Source organism: Neofelis nebulosa, chromosome 1 (assembly GCF_028018385.1).
Source record: "Neofelis nebulosa isolate mNeoNeb1 chromosome 1, mNeoNeb1.pri, whole genome shotgun sequence".
NCBI classification, from domain to species: domain Eukaryota; kingdom Metazoa; phylum Chordata; class Mammalia; order Carnivora; family Felidae; genus Neofelis; species Neofelis nebulosa.
Genome location: NC_080782.1, coordinates 117,750,356 through 117,767,207, shown reverse-complemented (window position 1 = coordinate 117,767,207; position 16,852 = coordinate 117,750,356). Strand labels below are relative to the sequence as shown.

General features: G+C 40.4%; 1 protein-coding gene and 1 long non-coding RNA gene across 5 annotated transcripts in view; one reads left to right on the top strand and one right to left on the bottom strand.

Moving 5' to 3' along the window:
* Positions 1-16,852, bottom strand: part of PPP2R2B (protein phosphatase 2 regulatory subunit Bbeta) — a 509,802-nt gene that overhangs the window by 454,243 nt on the left and 38,707 nt on the right. Inside the window, exons 1-2 of one of the 3 annotated variants that reach the window (XM_058732604.1) lie at positions 4,815-5,006; positions 4,617-4,694 (exon numbers count right to left, since the gene is read on the bottom strand). In XM_058732604.1, the coding sequence (XP_058588587.1) occupies positions 4,617-4,694; positions 4,815-4,824 (88 nt within the window). In that variant the 5' untranslated portion in view covers positions 4,825-5,006. Of the gene's footprint in view, positions 1-4,616; positions 4,695-4,814; positions 5,007-16,852 lie in introns of those variants that run through there. The other 2 variants (XM_058732596.1, XM_058732601.1) reach the window with 2 other exon arrangements.
* Positions 8,315-16,142, top strand: LOC131513516 (uncharacterized). 2 transcript variants are annotated; one of them, XR_009262619.1, is made up of 5 exons: positions 8,315-8,415; positions 9,643-9,782; positions 13,975-14,089; positions 14,899-15,099; positions 15,749-16,142. It is a non-coding gene; the product is annotated as an uncharacterized LOC131513516 (long non-coding RNA). The 2 variants fall into 2 exon arrangements; XR_009262615.1 differs by having other exon boundaries at positions 8,315-9,782.

Here is a 16,852-nt window from a genome sequence, read left to right as displayed (position 1 = left end):
AGCCTCACATCGGGCTCTGTGCTGATGGCTCAGAGCCTGGAACCTGCTTCAGATTCTGTGTCTCCCTCTCTCTCTCTGCCGCTCCTCTGCTGTGCTCTGTCTCTCTCTCAAAAATAAAATAAACATTAAAAAAAATTAACAAAAAAAAAGAAATGAGGTCAAATTTTGAAACAGGTATTTTATTATAAAACATACTCTCTTAATCAGTCTACCACATAGCTTTTCCTGCATAAATGCAGAGTAGCTATTAGGCCTGTTCATAGTTGTGTTGTTGTAAACCTTGAAAATTGAGGTAAATAAATTAGGGCATATCTACTGTTCATAATATGAAAGATGATCATTATATATTGTTAAGTGAAAATATCTATTAATAAAATAGTATTTCCATTATGAGCATTTTGGTTTAAAAAATGTTGATTTTGTTCATTATAAACTCACCAGTCCATTTTACGGTTTCTGGCACATAGTACTTGTTTGTTGACTGAATTAATTCATGAATATACACAGTCAAGAGGTTAGAAAAACATACCACAAACTTTAGCAGTATCGATCTGTGGATTGTGACATTATGAATGAAGTTTATTTTCTGATTTTTTTAAGTTCTATTTAAAATTCTCTAGACTGAGAACATACATTTTAGTAATCAGAAATGTAACAGAATAACGGTTGTATTTTTTAAAAATTGTTTAGGTTCTGTCTTAAATGACTTCTTCCCATTAAGTCTTTATAACCCAGAATCAGGAGATTGCTACCTCTTTTGTACTCAAAACACTTTAGACTTGAGTCACAGCACTTTGCCTCTAGCCCCCTTTTCCTTGGATTCTTTCTACTGATGTAATGCCTTATTCTTATGTACCAGTTCCTGTCTCCCTTTAAATGGTATGTTCCTTGAGAACTTATTTTTTTTATCTTTATAACCCTTTCACTTTATAGGGCAGTGCTTTGGATCCAATAAGCACTTACTCTATGTTTCTTATTGGACACACAGTATTACTTATCTACTGTCCTATTGAAAATTTTGGAATGTGAAAAATCCTAGCCTATTAGCTGATACTCAAGATACACATTTAATTACATTAGCAATAACAATGCCATGCTGAGCCATAATGGAACATAAAGTAAAGGAAAAATAAATCCATAACACTGATCCTGTCTTTATGCAATATTCTGATATTTTGTTCACCATGAATTCTTTGTATTAATTTTAGCTTTCAAAAAATATTGCATTAAAATATTTATCTTTATTTTTGCCAATTCACCTAGCCTCAGCCCTGCTTTTATAATACCATATTAGCAGATAATGCAATCCGAGCATCTTAGAACAATCTAGACACTTTTTGTATTATATATATATATTTATATTTACATTATATACATAAAATTATATGAACAGTATCTATATCATATATATGATATATACATAGATACATAACTCTATTCACTTAGCACTCACTGTCATCCTAATGGATATCTGTATTATTATCTCCATTTGACATACAAAGAAACTTAAGCACAGAGACATTAAGCGACTTTGTCAAGGTCACCAGCTACAAAGTGGAAGAAATGGAATGGAAACACCATTAGCAGAAATAAGCAAAGTAGCAAAGTAGAAGGGAAAGTTGAAAGGTGAATCATTTTTTTTTTAATTTTTTTTTTTTACGTTTATTTATTTTTGAGACAGAGAGAGACAGAGCATGAACGGGGGAGGGGCAGAGAGAGAGGGAGACACAGAATCGGAAGCAGGCTCCAGGCTCTGAGCCATCAGCCCAGAGCCCGACGCGGGGCTCGAACTCACGGACCGCGAGATCATGACCTGAGCTGAAGTCAGACGCTCAACTGACTGAGCCACCCAGGTGCCCCGAAAGGTGAATCATTTTTAATGACTTTGGTCAGTATAGAAAACCAACCTGGGTAGAGCAGGCTAGTTGTGAAAAAAAGGGCCTGATTTTTAAGAACTTTGATTTTTATCAAATGAGAGCCACTCATTAGTTTACTCAACAAATACTCAACTGTCATTGAGGCACCATTAGTGTAAGTTAAATGACATCAAAGATATGCTGGCCAGGGAACCTAGATGCCAGTGGCAGTATGTTAGTGTCCAATCTGACTCTCCTCTTAAACAACATGTATTGCTTTATTCACTACTGTGAAGTGGTGTTTCCAGACAAAAGATGGTAGTGAGTGTCATTCTGAGTCTGTGACTCAGCGAACAGTTAATTTAAGGGAGCTGCTTATTTATTATGGGCAGCATCCATGGTAGTGCATCTGCAGTTCACCTGCATCCCCGATGATCGTCTCAGTGCATGCATGAAAGATACAGATTCCTGGGCCTCATTCCAAACTACTAAGTAAGAATCTCTGACTTCAAAGCAATGTTTAAAGAGCTCCAGCTTTGCAGTTCTCCAGGCTGGGTCCAAACCTAATTCACCCATTCATTCGGTCTCGTGCCTTTAGCAAACAACCTAGTCTTTGGTGTGTTTGTTTAGCTTCAGTATCCTCATTATAGGTAAAGTGGGAATAAAAATACCTACCTCTCATTAGGTTTTCATGGGGATTGAATTAAACTGAAGATCTAACTATAATGATACTTACAATAGTTTACAAATATTGAGTACTTTGAAAGTGTCAGGCACTGTGGTAGATGCTGTGCTGACATTATTTTATTAACTTCTCTTAAGCACTTAGCAGAGCACTGGCCACCTAGTGAGTAATGGGTTGGTAAGAGCTATAGCTTGAGTACCATCCAGATCATTGTAATTGGGGGGCGGGGGGAGGTGGGGGGGGAGCCAGTCACAAACACAATATTTAAGCCCAGAGTCTGAGCATAATGGATAACTGGAAGAAGTCAGCCAGACTGGTGGTCCCCAAAGCCCAGCCCACTGCATTAGAATCATCTGCGTGAGCTCATTAAAACACACTGTATCTTCCTGGTCCTCAAACCTCTACCTCAGTAACTCTAGGTGGACCTGGAAGTCTCTTTTGTTTAAAAGGCACAAATGATTTTGAATTATGGCCAAGATTTAAATCAAATTATTAACTTGAGCTTCAGTTTTCTTAAGATTCATGAGGTTAGGGAGTAAGTCATTTCTCCCCCTCCCCCCTTCCCTTTTTCATCTCCAGTGCCTAGGACAATGCTGTCACATAGAAGATGCTCAAAAATATTTGGGGTTAGATGAGCATAAAATGGGACTAAATAAAGCCTGCTTTGTCTGCTTCCCACAGGCTTTATGAGAAGTGTTTGTAAAGCCCCAGTTTATAGTGCTTCTAAAAGATGGAAGATGCCATACAATAGTGTAATTTTATAGATTTAGCTATTAACTTATTTTACTGTGTCTTCTCTCACCCTTTAAACATAAGTCATTTGGTTTGCAGGTATCCACCATTATACTGGGTTTCTAAAAATAAATTATAGCAAAATTGCAGATAAAATACTTCCTCCAAATTCCTCAAAATAATTTTTACTCAAATTATTTTTTACTCAGAATTAAAATGCTGTAGAATGACCTAAAATTCCACATGCATCTATGCCTGTTAGGTTCCATATTAAAGTTCAACCCTGTCAACTATTCACTTCCTCATTCGTTGATATTAGCTTTAGACCTGTCTTATAGCACACCTGGTTATCTGTACATATTGCCAATGCAATGCAATCTGTTTCAGGCACCCTTACTGCATTCCTCTACAACAGCTAAAACTTGACTTAAAACACCAAGCAGTCCCATCCTGGTTCCTTCTAATTGCCTATCACTCAGTTCTTTTCTTTTTTTTTTTTTTTAAATTTTTTAAGTTTATTTATTTATTTTGAGAGAGACAGAGATAGCATGACTGGGAGAGGGGCAGCGAGAGAGGGACAGAGAGAATTCCAAACCAGCTCCACACTGCCAGCAGAGAGCCCAATGCAAGGATCCAACCGATGAAACCATGAGATCATGACCTGAGCCAAAACCAAGGGTTGGACGCTTAACCGACTGAGCCACCCAGGCGCCCCATCGTTCAGCTATTTTCAAATGCAGACATCTTTTGCGAGAGTCATGGAGGTCTCCAACCTCAGGCTTAAGACGGAAGAAGGTGAAGAAGATAAAAAACAAGTAGGGAAATGAAGGCGTTATCCCAAATAAAGTGTCTGGAATAGAAAAATCTACTGAGTCAGAAAAGGAAGTTATGTACTAATACTGGGACTCAACTGAACCACAGTTTATATGACTAGACTTGAATTCCTCACTCTCCCTGCATGCTTCATGCATAAAGAGTCAAGGGCTCTTCAACAGAGAAGGGAAGGAAGAGATTAGCATCTGACCATCCAGCCACGTTTGCAGTCACACTTCTCCAGACCTGACCGACCATCCCGAAACACCACTTGCCCAGGTCTACCCTCTCTCTGTGCAAACCTATTTCACTGTAAGTTCATTTCAGTGCTGCCTCATTGGTGGGAATAAAATAAGCTTCAAAAGAATAAAAGGATAGAAAGGAATCATTAAATCTATTTCGAGCTCAGAATGCTATTCTGGGACGTGTGGGGCCTTCCATTCGTGGACACAAAGGTGAATGTTTTCAAATCTGGAACCAGCACAAACCCCAAGGAAGCAAAGGCAAAGAGGAGAGGAAGCTTCTCCTACCTTCCGTGGCTCCGATCTCGATTGTGCCTTTCACTTGGCTGAAGCACCATAGTGTGTCCTGGGCGAGCGCCCCAATTCCTGAAAACAACACAAGGAGACACTTCAGGTTAGGTAAGAGCTCCCTGTTGTCCTCAAGAGGCCAACCAGAAAGGAAACGCGTCGTGTAAGCCATGCATTTCTAAAAGTAGACTTGCACACCAGGTATCATGGCGTCGGAGAGGAGACCCTAAGGAGTGCTGGGAGGATGGCCGGTCTGTAAGGAGCACGTCCTGCGGTGGTGAATCAGGGCTCTGTCTCCTCCATCTGACCACGCCGGGACTGCTCGGAGCTGGAGCAATTGGAGTTCGTCCCTTCTGGCCCCTGGCAGCGTCCTGGAGCCGGCCTGCAGTCACACCCTGTGTGACTGCCCCTTTTCATGGGAATACTAATGCTTTCGATTGTTTTCCTTTGGTGGCGGTGGGGAGGAGAAAGAGGCAGTTCGCTAGAGGGGAGAGAGGAAAAGAAAGGCAACTTTTTTTTTTTTTTTTTTTTACTGGTTTCACAGCTTGCCTGGCTGAACGGCCTTAAGTAAGGGGTCAGATACTCAGAATGTCCATCTCTCTTGTTCACTTCTTGACGGCTTGCCAAAGTTCGAGCTGACTGGAGAGGAGAGGAAAGCGAAAACAGGTTGGGGATGGGGGCGGGGGTGGCTAACAGCACTGTGGAGGCAGTCCTGACAAATGCGGCCTCTTTCCTTCCATGGGGATTTCTGCCTCAAATCTGAACCCAGCCATTGGTGAGGTTAAATTTTCTGGCTTCTGGTTTCTACAAATATATGAATCCAATGCTAATACATATGCTGATACACCTACTAATATATTCATTAATATACATATCAAGTTGAAAAGTCCTTTTCATAACACTTCTGAATCCTGCCAGTTTGCCTCTCAACAGCCTGGCTGTTCCTTCAATTCTGTGAGGTTTTAAAATAAAAAGGAATATTGCATCGTCAAATTTTAGGAGAGGCTACCAGTTTGAGAATGGTTATATTCATAGGAAAAAACATCAAGCATCAAAACCAAACTGACCTTTTAAAACACACACACAAAACACAGGAGCTATCCTCACTGTCAACGACAGACTTTTCACTGAACTCTGTGGAAACCTTCACTCACTCAGCTACGTGAGAAGAGATCCAAACCCTATACACTTTTCTCACGTTGGTCACCTCACATTTGCAGGAAGCCATGTGGCATCATCCCTTAGGAGCATATACACTTTGTAGTCAGGCAGGGTGTATAGTTTGGCTCTGACCTGGGACAAGTTCCCAAGCCTGAGGAGATGTTTTTCTTTAATGGCAGTAACAGTAATAGTACCCATCTCTCCGTTTTTATAGATACTAAAAGGGCTTAGTAGAGTCAAGCAACTTAGTAAAGGATGTTATTATCATTGGCAAAGATTCTAAAATGTTCGATAGTGAAAACGAAGAGGCACATTAGCTGAGAAATTTTCAGTCAGTTGCTATAAGGCAGGCACCGTGCTAAGCACTGTACAGAGATTATTCTGTTCTCATACAAATAGTGAGGAGGGCCCAATTTTAACCCCATTTTACAGGTAAAGAGAGACCCAGGAAGTGTGACCAACTCATCTGAGGCCGTGCCAAGGATGCGGAAGAACTGGGATTTCCACCCAGGCTGTCTGAATCCCAATCTCCCAGGGTGCTGAGGTCAGCCTGCCCATTTAACAGGGCTTCAACTGTAGTTGCATTCAGAGGGCTGAGTGGGAATACAATTTCCCACATCAGTTATTACAAAACCGATATCTCCTCTCAGAGTACACAAGGCTAAAGTTGCCCAATAAAATTGGCATCTGGGGAGGAAAAAGGAAGGCATTTGGCAGCATTTGTTAGTGCATAGAAAGACCACATCCCCTGCCCTACCGCTGATCCTTTCTTGTACTTGTTGCTCTAGCCTTGGATTTCAGCATGAGACTTTCTCTGATAATTTCTTACTCTTCCTGTGAGCTCTCACTGGCCCTCTTTTCAACTGCCAATCCTGCTATTGAAACTGTGTCTATGTCTGTTCATAGGGAGCTATCAGCTACAGATAAGGTTCTTCCTGATTTTTGTCCTCCTGGCACAGTTTTTTTTTTTTTTTAATGTTTAGTATTTATTTCTGAGAGAGAGAGAGAGAGAGTGTGCAAGCAGGGGAGGGGCAGAAAGAGAGATCACACACAGAATCCAAAGCAGGCTCCAGGCTCTGAGCTGTCAACACAGAGCCCGATGTAGAGCTTGAACTTACGAACCATGAGATCATGACCTAAGCCAAAGTCGGACACTTAACCGACTGAGCCACCCAGGTACCCCATGGCACAGTTCTTTATATCATTAGTTATGATTCTGGGTGTAGAAACTTTACTGACCACAAAACATTGAAAGTAAGCAGACACACATACACACATAAACACACAACATGCACAAACGCATACATGCACACATACCCCTAGGCAGATTGAGATGAGTCTATGAAAAGGTATTAATATTGCTTCAGAGAATTTGAGCTTTACAAGGAACCTTGCCTACATGTGAAATCAACTTCTTTCAGATTTGAAAAATCAAGCTACAGAAAATTACCAACTTTCTGTGAGTCACAGAGGAATCATGTGACCAATTCACTACCCGTGACAGTTGTGACCATCACCCCTAGATAGGTTGCCTGGGGCTGTGAGCTCGGTTGATCAGAGCTCAATTAATTAGTATGAGAAATCAAGGCAGCCTAAGCTTTTGTCAGTTTTCTTGTCCAGGGCAGTCTTGGATTGGACCCAGTTTCTGTTCCACCAAGATCAGTGCTAAATGATGCCATCAATGGTGTAAAGAGAGTTTGGGCTATGCCATCTCTGTCCTAAAAGTGCCAAACAGCAGGTGGAAACTCAAACGCCAAACTCAAATGTTCTTGTGACAATCCGGCCAGGAGTGGGACACCCAGAGGAACAGACACTTGATCTGCGTCCATGATCGGCTGTGGAAGCGGGGGATGGTGGACCCTGGAGGACACAGGCCTATGGGGGCAGTAGCTACTAGATCCAGCTGAAAGATGCCAAGGAGGAGTCTAGCCTAGTGCTATCGAATTGGCTGTGTGTTTTCCACGATAAGCCAGAAATCAGGATTATTATGTGAAAACTCCCAATTTTTAAATGGTGCCAATCAATTCAAATAAGAGCACTGTGTGGCTCATACACCATAGGGCAAACACATCACATCTGCAGGCTAAATATGGTCTTTGTGCCACTGGTTTGCAAACCTCTGGCTTGACTATTTGGGCTGAAAGACACCTTGGAGAATACACAGTCCATCTTTACCATGTGGCCGATCAGGAAGCAAAGTTTCAAGGTGAGAAAGAACTCACAACACAGTGTCTGCAGACTTAGGACTCAAAGGTGACAATTCTAATTCTTATACCAGATTTCCTTTTACCTCCAAGCTACCTCTCATGGTAATGGTTTGGTGAGATGTCTGTCTAGATTTAATGAATGCTCTTTAGGGAAGGGTATCTGATTGCTAAAGTGGATGGCAGAGAGAATTAAGCGGAGACAGTGAGGAAGGAAAATTTGTTTCTCTTAAATTACAGACCTTGACAGCTTCCCTAAACCCCAGTGCCAAATGACATTCCAGTTGCTATGGTAACAGTGTCAATAAGCAACATTCTCTACCAGGAGGCTGAAGCAGATACAGTGGCTATACATCTTGGAAGATGCTCATTCCTGTCTCCCTACAACTATGGCTCAGGAAGGTCCTGAGTCTCATCTACTGAAAGGCCAGGAGGTCAGCCCACTGAAGGCATACACTTGTCTTCTTCCTAGCATCATGTGTAATAGCTGATCTCTGAATCTGATTAGACCTTGGAGATCATTTGGTCCAAGTGCCTCATTTGAAAGCAGAGGACACTGAGGCACAGAGCAGGCACGGCCATGCAGTGAGATCACCGCACCTCGGGAGCCTGATCCCAGAGCTTCTATGCCCAGCACAGGCTCTTCTCCTTGTACTGCCCCAGCAGGGCCCTTTAGAGTCGAGGCTGGCCTTTGTGCCACCTCATCTGTGCCAGCTCGGCTGTGTGAATACAATGAACAGAGGGTGTGACACGCAGCAAATAAAGCTCCTTATTGATTGGGAGGCCACTGGAAAGAGTTGTTTTCATGGACTTGGCATCAGCAATGTGCTCCTCTCTGCAGAGAGAGGGAGAGAGAGAGGTGATCCTTGCCCAGAGAAATTTCCTCTGAGAAGAATGTGTTTTGAAATTGGCTATGCTATAGGGCTATAGATGTATATTCAACTACTTAGAAGGAGCCTATAATTATGCCATCCTCTCTGAGTGTGTTGTTATGATAGCAGGAGAACTTAAGGCAGGCACTCATGATGAATGGGTATCTTGATAAAATACCAGCCCAAACTTGGTGTGAAAATCTTTCTACTGAAGATGCCAGATTTCAAAAAGAGACACAGCTGCACCAGAGACAGTTACAAACAAGTGGATTCCATACTTGAAGTAATAAAAGAGAGACTTTCACTTTCTCACTCCCTCCCTTAACACCTTGTATATTGCTCGAATTTAACAATTCCTACTGTGTTTAATAAATACCGGTTACTTCTATGTCCCCAGCTTGACAGTGAGCTCATGAAAAATAGGAGCAAGCAGGAAAAATAAATAGGTCAGACTTTTAAATCAAACTTTTGCTTTCCTTTGCACCAAAGTGAATCAACCGTTAGAGATATTATAGTAAAATCATCATTGACTTGATTCTGCTCTATTTAATTCACTGGCTGAATTCAAAAGACAGTGAAGCAAACTGTTAACTGCCTAAACTCACTGTTTCAACAGTCCATCTGATAGAAGAAAGATAAAGTAACCTGAAGAAAGTGGCTACTTTGATTAATAGGAAAGTAGCAACAATAGAGACCTATGGAGGTGATTTGATACCTGAGTGAGGAAATCTTGGGCTGTCAGTGACACAGTGCAACTACTCATTCTTTATTGCTTTCTTGATCCTGCAGTGTCAGAATTCATTTGCTGAATAAAGAAAAGGAGTTTTACACTCTCAAAGAAGTAATAATGCTGCAATATGCCTCACTGGAAGCCTCACTCTAACAAAACAAAGGAAATACAGGTGTCAAACATCATCAAGAAGACTAATGTAAATATTTGTATGTTAGATACTGAGAAAATAAGAATACTGTTGTTAATTCTCACCCGGGGCATCCTATCTTGTCAACCTATTTGTGTCTTTATAGCTAAAGTGTGTTTCCTGTGGCCAGCATCTACTTCTGCGTTGTTTTTTTTTTAATCCAATTTGAGAATCTCTGCCTTTCTATTGGAGTCTTTATAACATTAACAGTTACTGTGCTTACTGACATAGGCTAAAATCTATTATCTTGTTTTCTATTTTTTTTTCTGAGTTTTGTTTTCTTCTTCTTTTTTTAATGTTCTATTTTATTTTTGAGAGAGATAAAGAGAAACAGAGTGTGAGCAGGGGAGGGGCAGAGAAAGAGGGAGACACAGTATCCAAAGCAGGCTCTAGGCTCCATTCTGTCAGCACAGAGCATGACACAGGGCTCAAACTCACTAACTGTGAGATGGTGACCTGAGCTGAAGTCGGACACTTAACCAACTGAGCCACACGGGCACCTCATGTTTTCTTTCTCCACTTTTACTGCCTTCTTTTGGTTTGCTGGATATTTTCATGATGTTATTTAATCTAATTAGTATTGAGCTACACTTCTTAGTTTTCTTATTTTAATGTTTGCTACAGACTTCATAGTATACTTAAATTATCAGCTTGCCTTTTAGTGATTTTATACTACTTCATACATGGTACAAAACCTTAAATAGTATATTTCCATTTCTCCTCTCCCATTTCCATGATATAATCTTCCACCATTTAGTTTTATGTGTTACAATCCTCACACTTTTTAAATTATTTTGTTCAAATAGCCAATTATCTTTTAAAGTGATTTCAAAAATAATAAAAAAGCTTTCGCTTTTACCATATGGTTACCACTTCTGGTGCCCTAAATATCTTTCGATAAATCTGTATTTCCACCTATATCATTTTCCTTCTGACTGAAAAATTCTTTTAATACTTCTTACAATGCATGTCTTCTGGATATAATTCTTTGAGCTTTTGTATGTCTGAAAAATTTTTTACAGCCTATTTTCACTGGGTATAGAATTGTAAGTTGACAAAGTTTTGTCCTTCAGTACTTTAAAGATGAAGCTTCATTGTTTTCAAGATATCTGCTGTTAATTTTATTTTTTTCTTCTGTATACATCTCTTTTCTTCTGGCTGCTTTAAATTTTTCCTTTATATCTGGTTGTGAGCAGTCTTTTATTTCTTCCATGTTTCAACTTGATTTTTGAATGCATGTAACAGAGTTATAATGACTGTTAAAGTCCTTGCCTGCTAATTCTAACATCTGTGTCAGTTCTGGATTTCAACTAATCCTTCTCCTCATTATAGATTATATTCTCTTTTTCCTTTGCCTTCCTGGTAATTTTTTATTGGATGACAGACACTGTGAATTTTACCTTGTCATGTGTAATATATTTTTGTTTTCCTATAAATATTTTTTTTATCTTTCTCCTGGGAAGTAATTAAGTTGGAAACAGTGTGATCTTTTTAGGTCTTGATTTTAAGATTTATTAGGCAGCACCAGAGCTCACTTTAGTCTAAAGCCAATTATTCTCACTACTGAGGCCACACCTTTATGAGTACTTCATAGCATGTCATTTTGACAGGTTTGATTTTGAATTATGAGGTTTCATTTTGGCAGATGGGAACAGGCGCTATTCCTAGCCCTGTATAGGCATTGGGTACTGTTCAATTTAACCCTCTTGGATGGCTCCTATAGTTTCTTCATATGTATACATTGATCAGTACTCTGCTGAGTACTTGATGTGGAGCCTCTCAACATTCCTGGAGTTCTCTTTCTGTGCATATCTCTTCTTTTCAGTTCCTTGCCCTGCAAACTATAGCTTCCTTGGTCTGACTCTCTGTTCCACCTCTTCAATTCAGAGAATATTCTGGGATCTGCCTGAGTTCCTCTCCTTTGTGCCATAGCCTGGGAATTCCCTCAAGGCAGTAAGCTGGGGGCAATTGTGGGATGGATATATATATATATATATATATATATATATATATATATATATACATGTGTGTGTGTGTGTATGTGTGTGTGTTTTGTTTTGTTTTTCCTGAGAGACCACTGTCCTTCATTGTCTGATATCCAAAATGTCTCGAAAGTCACTGCTTCACCTATCTTATTCTAGGGTTTATTTGTCACAGTCCCTATTATTCCATTTGGTCAGAAGCAGAAGTCCAATAAACTAAAGTAACATTCTTTAAAGTGCTTCTCTAGGTTCAAGGATCTACTTCAGTAGATCCTCACTGAGCACCAAACTGATATTTGGACCAGGTTTATCTGTTCTCTCCACTTTTTTTTCTTTTAACCATTGGATATTTTGTTCCATACAGTCACTCATTAGTGAGGAAAAACAAAAGGAACTGCACCAGGCTATGTTTATATTTCATAACTCTTTGCCCTTTCATCAGGTGCTTTCAGAATTATTTTGCCAGCTATGGTGTCCATCCAATCAAAACACTCATTGGCCTTAGAAGGTTCCTGCCTTCCACTGTGGCAGCCTATCATTCCTGTGACTTCAGTTGTGTCTATACTGCATATCACTCTCTCATGTTTTCTGAAAAAGGCATAAAACCCCACTGCCAATGAAACCAACTCTTCTAAGCCAAAAGTCACTATTTTATTATTTATAATGAACGGCACTCTAAGAGATTCTTTCAAAAATTCTTACAGAATTCCATAGAAATTTAAGTCATCATACATGACTATTTCTAGAGACAGGAGTATTTTGATTCTCATCCTATCACACTAGGCAGGTGAGAAGAATCTTTACTTATATGAAACTAACTTTAAAATTATGTGCACAATCAAAACCATTTATGATATAGCTCTGGCTTCCAATAGGATTATTGTTTCTATACCAAAACTCACTTCCAGTAGTAGACTCTATCTCCTCAGATAGTTTATCATTCTCTCTTCCATTTTTTTTTATCTTTACTTTGTACTTATGGCAAAGTGGTGTGCCAGGGACACCTAGTTGCTTATGTCATATCCATCTATTCCTTCTAGGTATTGACAGATTCCCCTGTTTCAACAACAAAAGCAAACAAAAACACCTATAACCTCAGACTCCCTTGCAACTAGACTTGTCCATATGACTCTTATCTGCTTCTCCTAGGAGTACGTGGAAACAGGTATGAATCCATAATACACCTGCTGCTTTTCTCCCATTTACCACTGCTCCACCCTTTCCTTTCTGAAGTCATGTGTGATGACTGGAGCTATTGCAGCCTTCTGGCATTCAAAAGACAAGATCACAGAGACCTTGACCCTGGTCTTCAAGCCACTGAACCGGCATAGCAGTTGTCAGTCTCTGACTTTTCCCAGCAGAAACAAACAAACCAAACCAAACAAAACACAACTTGATTTGTGAGAGATACTCTTTCTTCAATTACAGCTGAATCAAATCCTCCATATACAAATGGGAAAGAGGATGTTACCGCTGCATAATTACACAATTTCTATTTCTGCCACAATAAAAAGCAGTCATTTTTAGATTTTAAGAGGTAAATCAGTTCAGAACAATCCATTTTACTCATCTTCTAGCTCACCACTTTCAACCATTAGCCAAAATGTCAAGCATGAAAGCACGGATAGCACTGTGTTACAATTCTTTATTTACACCTCTGTTTATAGACTCTGAATTCTTCAAGGGCAATACCTGTGCTTTATTTATGCTTTCACCTTTAGAACTTAAAACACCTCTTGGCACCTATTAAAAGATTAGGAAGTGATTGTTTAATTGGATTAGAATAGAGGCAGAAGCAGCCCTTTACTCCCATAGAGGAAGTTGTTCCCACAGGATCTAAACCAGTGCTCAGACACATGATATGATAACCAAGCAGAAGGGAGCCGGAATATAGGGCCAGTACTTTGTCATTGAACCAGTGTCACACCCCCTAGAACACAGGGAACCTCATGTGGCCCTACAAGGATGAAAGTGTCTTCTAGCATCCTGAAGAAAAATATCTTGCAAAAAAGAAGACTTGATAGATGCTTTAGCAAATACTCCTCCATTCCCAGCATTTTCTGTCTATAATTACATTTCCCAAAAGAGGGCAACATATTAAAAAAGAGGTGTCATATTTACTGCACTGCTTCCCTTAAACTGGATGGTGAATTATAAAGCACAAGTGGCAAAGAGCCAAACAATCCTTGCTCATTTAATCTTGTTTTCTCCTGTGCCAGTTATTGACCAATCAATTGCCTTGGATCTGGCAGGAGTGGTTTTCTCTGAGGGTCTGAGACCAACAGCAACCAGGAGCAGCTCAAACTGGATTTCTTCTCAGCCCTGTACATAAAAGTTAGACAAATTTTCAAGGCAGGAGACTCCCGAGCCTTGACCCATTGACAAATGAAACCGCCTGGGTATGACATCATACTTCTGCTTCAAGGCTTGCAAGACCATCTTTGGGCTAGTATTGCTGTGATGGAAAGAGCAAATAGAGTATTGCCCAAAGGGAGTAGGCAGTTTTGACATTGAAAATTATTTTGTAATTTTATATACTGGACACCATTCTCTTCAAATCCACATGGCTGCAATGCTAAGAAAGATCACTCATCGAGTAGAGCCTTGAGTATTTTGAATAGATTAGGAAAAGCAGAATTGAAAAGCCCAGTTTCCCTACAAGTTGGGGGAGGGGGTGGATGGATTTACAATGAAGATTTTTAAATGAAGGTTGAATTTGCAACCATTCATCTCAAAAGGCATGCCTAGACCACCTGATAAATAATACATTTGTATTATGCTTATGAAACATGCAGATGGAGTCCAATTTGCAAATAAATGCCTTGAGGAATTTTTCAAAACTTCACAGGTAACCAAATCCTAGGATTCTCTATATCCTTATTTGTGACATTTTTATTTTATTTTGTGACAGTTGCCATAAATTCAATTAATCTCTATGGCAAATGAAATTTTGTTGTTTTTTTTTTTTCTTGCTGAAGGAACAAAATGATCAAAAAGTTGGGAAGATGGGAGGCAACAAGCACATTTGCTAACAGGGAAATCAAACAGCGTCACATCAAAATGGGAAGAAAGGACATCTGGGCAGCCTTACCTAGTAACCTTGTCCACCACCACCCCTCCCCCCCCCCCCGCCCCGCTTTCAGGACATTCTTTCCTTGCTATGGAAAAAAGCAGATGCAATTAGAACCTGCTAAGCTAATAGCTAAAATAATGCTCTGACAGCAAACAGAAACAGAAAGCGAAAACTTGGAATTTGCGGGCATGGAAAATACTGCAAGGGAAGGACAGTTGAATGTGTTCCAGGATCCTAGGGCAGCCCCTGGCAGCTGCCCAGAGCACAGCAGGTAAGCATGCCCAATATCGGCTTCTTGTACCAAAATGACAATTCTGCCTGATGTATATACCCATTGAGGCATACACATGTAGCAGGAACATGCATACAGAAATGGAAAAACATGACCACTGAATTCCCTTTACACATGACACATGTTCTCTAGTCTGCAGTGACTACTGTGGGGCTCTGCTTTGTGACTGGCCCAACAGAAGCACAGCTCACATAGTCCCTACTATAGCCCCATGGGTTAAGTGATTACACGTCAAGAAATTAAAGCACGGAGGGGTGAAAGGCTTGCCAAGGTCAAATGGCCAAGTGTGGCAAAGCTACAATCAGAAATCAGGTCTGATGAGCCTGAACTCAGGCTTCCCACCTCACGTCTTCTCCAGTAGATGCCTATGTTGTGTGAAAAGCAGATGGTATTCCTACAACCCAAATTCTGTCCAACATGTGTGACAGAGCATGCTGGTTAAAAGGCATCTCAGTGTTCCTTTGGTAAATAAAGCGTTCATTAGTAATGGCAAAATAGTAAATTCTGATTTTTCTTAAAACTAGACACATGCCAAGGACAAAGATGGCAGAGGGGCATAAGAAAGGAAACACCTGCAATTCTCTTTTTGATGACCTAAATTTTTCCCCTCTCATGCTTGTTCTTCCAGGTCACACTGCTCCTGTGCAAGGAAAGACCTTTTCTCTCACTGGAGCCCAGGCTGCTGGAAAGTTTCTCCTGAAACAACAGGACACAGGGATAGTCCCACAACAACATAGCTCACCTGCTGAAACAACCCCACTGAACTAGATTCTGGAGCATAGACAGGGAGAGGAGCTGCTAAGGGAGATGTCACTGTGCAGGGAACACTCTACTTTCTGTCTCCTACATGCTGGTGCCAAAGAAGATGTGTGAGTCATAAATCAGAGGAAGGACGATTACAATGGCAGGAAAGATGAAGTGAGCAGAATGTCATTGGAATTGGGCCATTTCTCCAAGCTATAGGGCTGACGTGATGCTATTTGTTGCATCATTTATTCACCTAATAAAGTGTTCAACAAATATTTATTGAGAGCCACCTATGTTCAAGGCTGTAGCTTTTCTCATGAAACTGATATTCTAGGAGATGGAAAGTTATGCAAATAAATAAATAAATAAATAGATGGATAGTTAGGTTGGGATAAGTTCTGCAAAACAGAAAGACACTGCTTAAGGAGGACAAAATCTACTAGTTTGTATAGTTCATATACAAACTAGTTATATAAGGTCAGGTGAGTCCCCTCAAACAAAGTGACATTTGAGCAAAGACCAAGAGAAGTGAGATGGACAGCTAGGAAAGGTCATTCCAGGGAGAGGGAACAGCCTATGCAAAATCCTTAAGATTGGTAAGTGCCTGGTATGTTGGGGAAACATTAAGGAAACACTGTATGACCACAGAGGGAGCAGCAGGCAGCAAGGACAGAGAGGCCATGCTGGCGGGCAGATCACATGGGGCTGAAATACTTAGGACATTGAAAGGACTTTTACCATGTAACTCTGAATAAATGAAACTCACTGGAGAGTTTTAAGCTAAAAAGTCACTTTGGCTGTATACAAAACAAGAGTGAAAACAGAAACACAGCCAGTTAGGAGGCTAGAGCAATAATCCACAGAGAAATAGACCAGAATGGGAACAGTGAAGGTTGTGAGGAGTGTTGCATGTTGAGTATGTAAGAAAGATAGTGACAAAGAGGGACACTAAGATATCTTTGGCCCAAGTGACTGGAAAAATGGA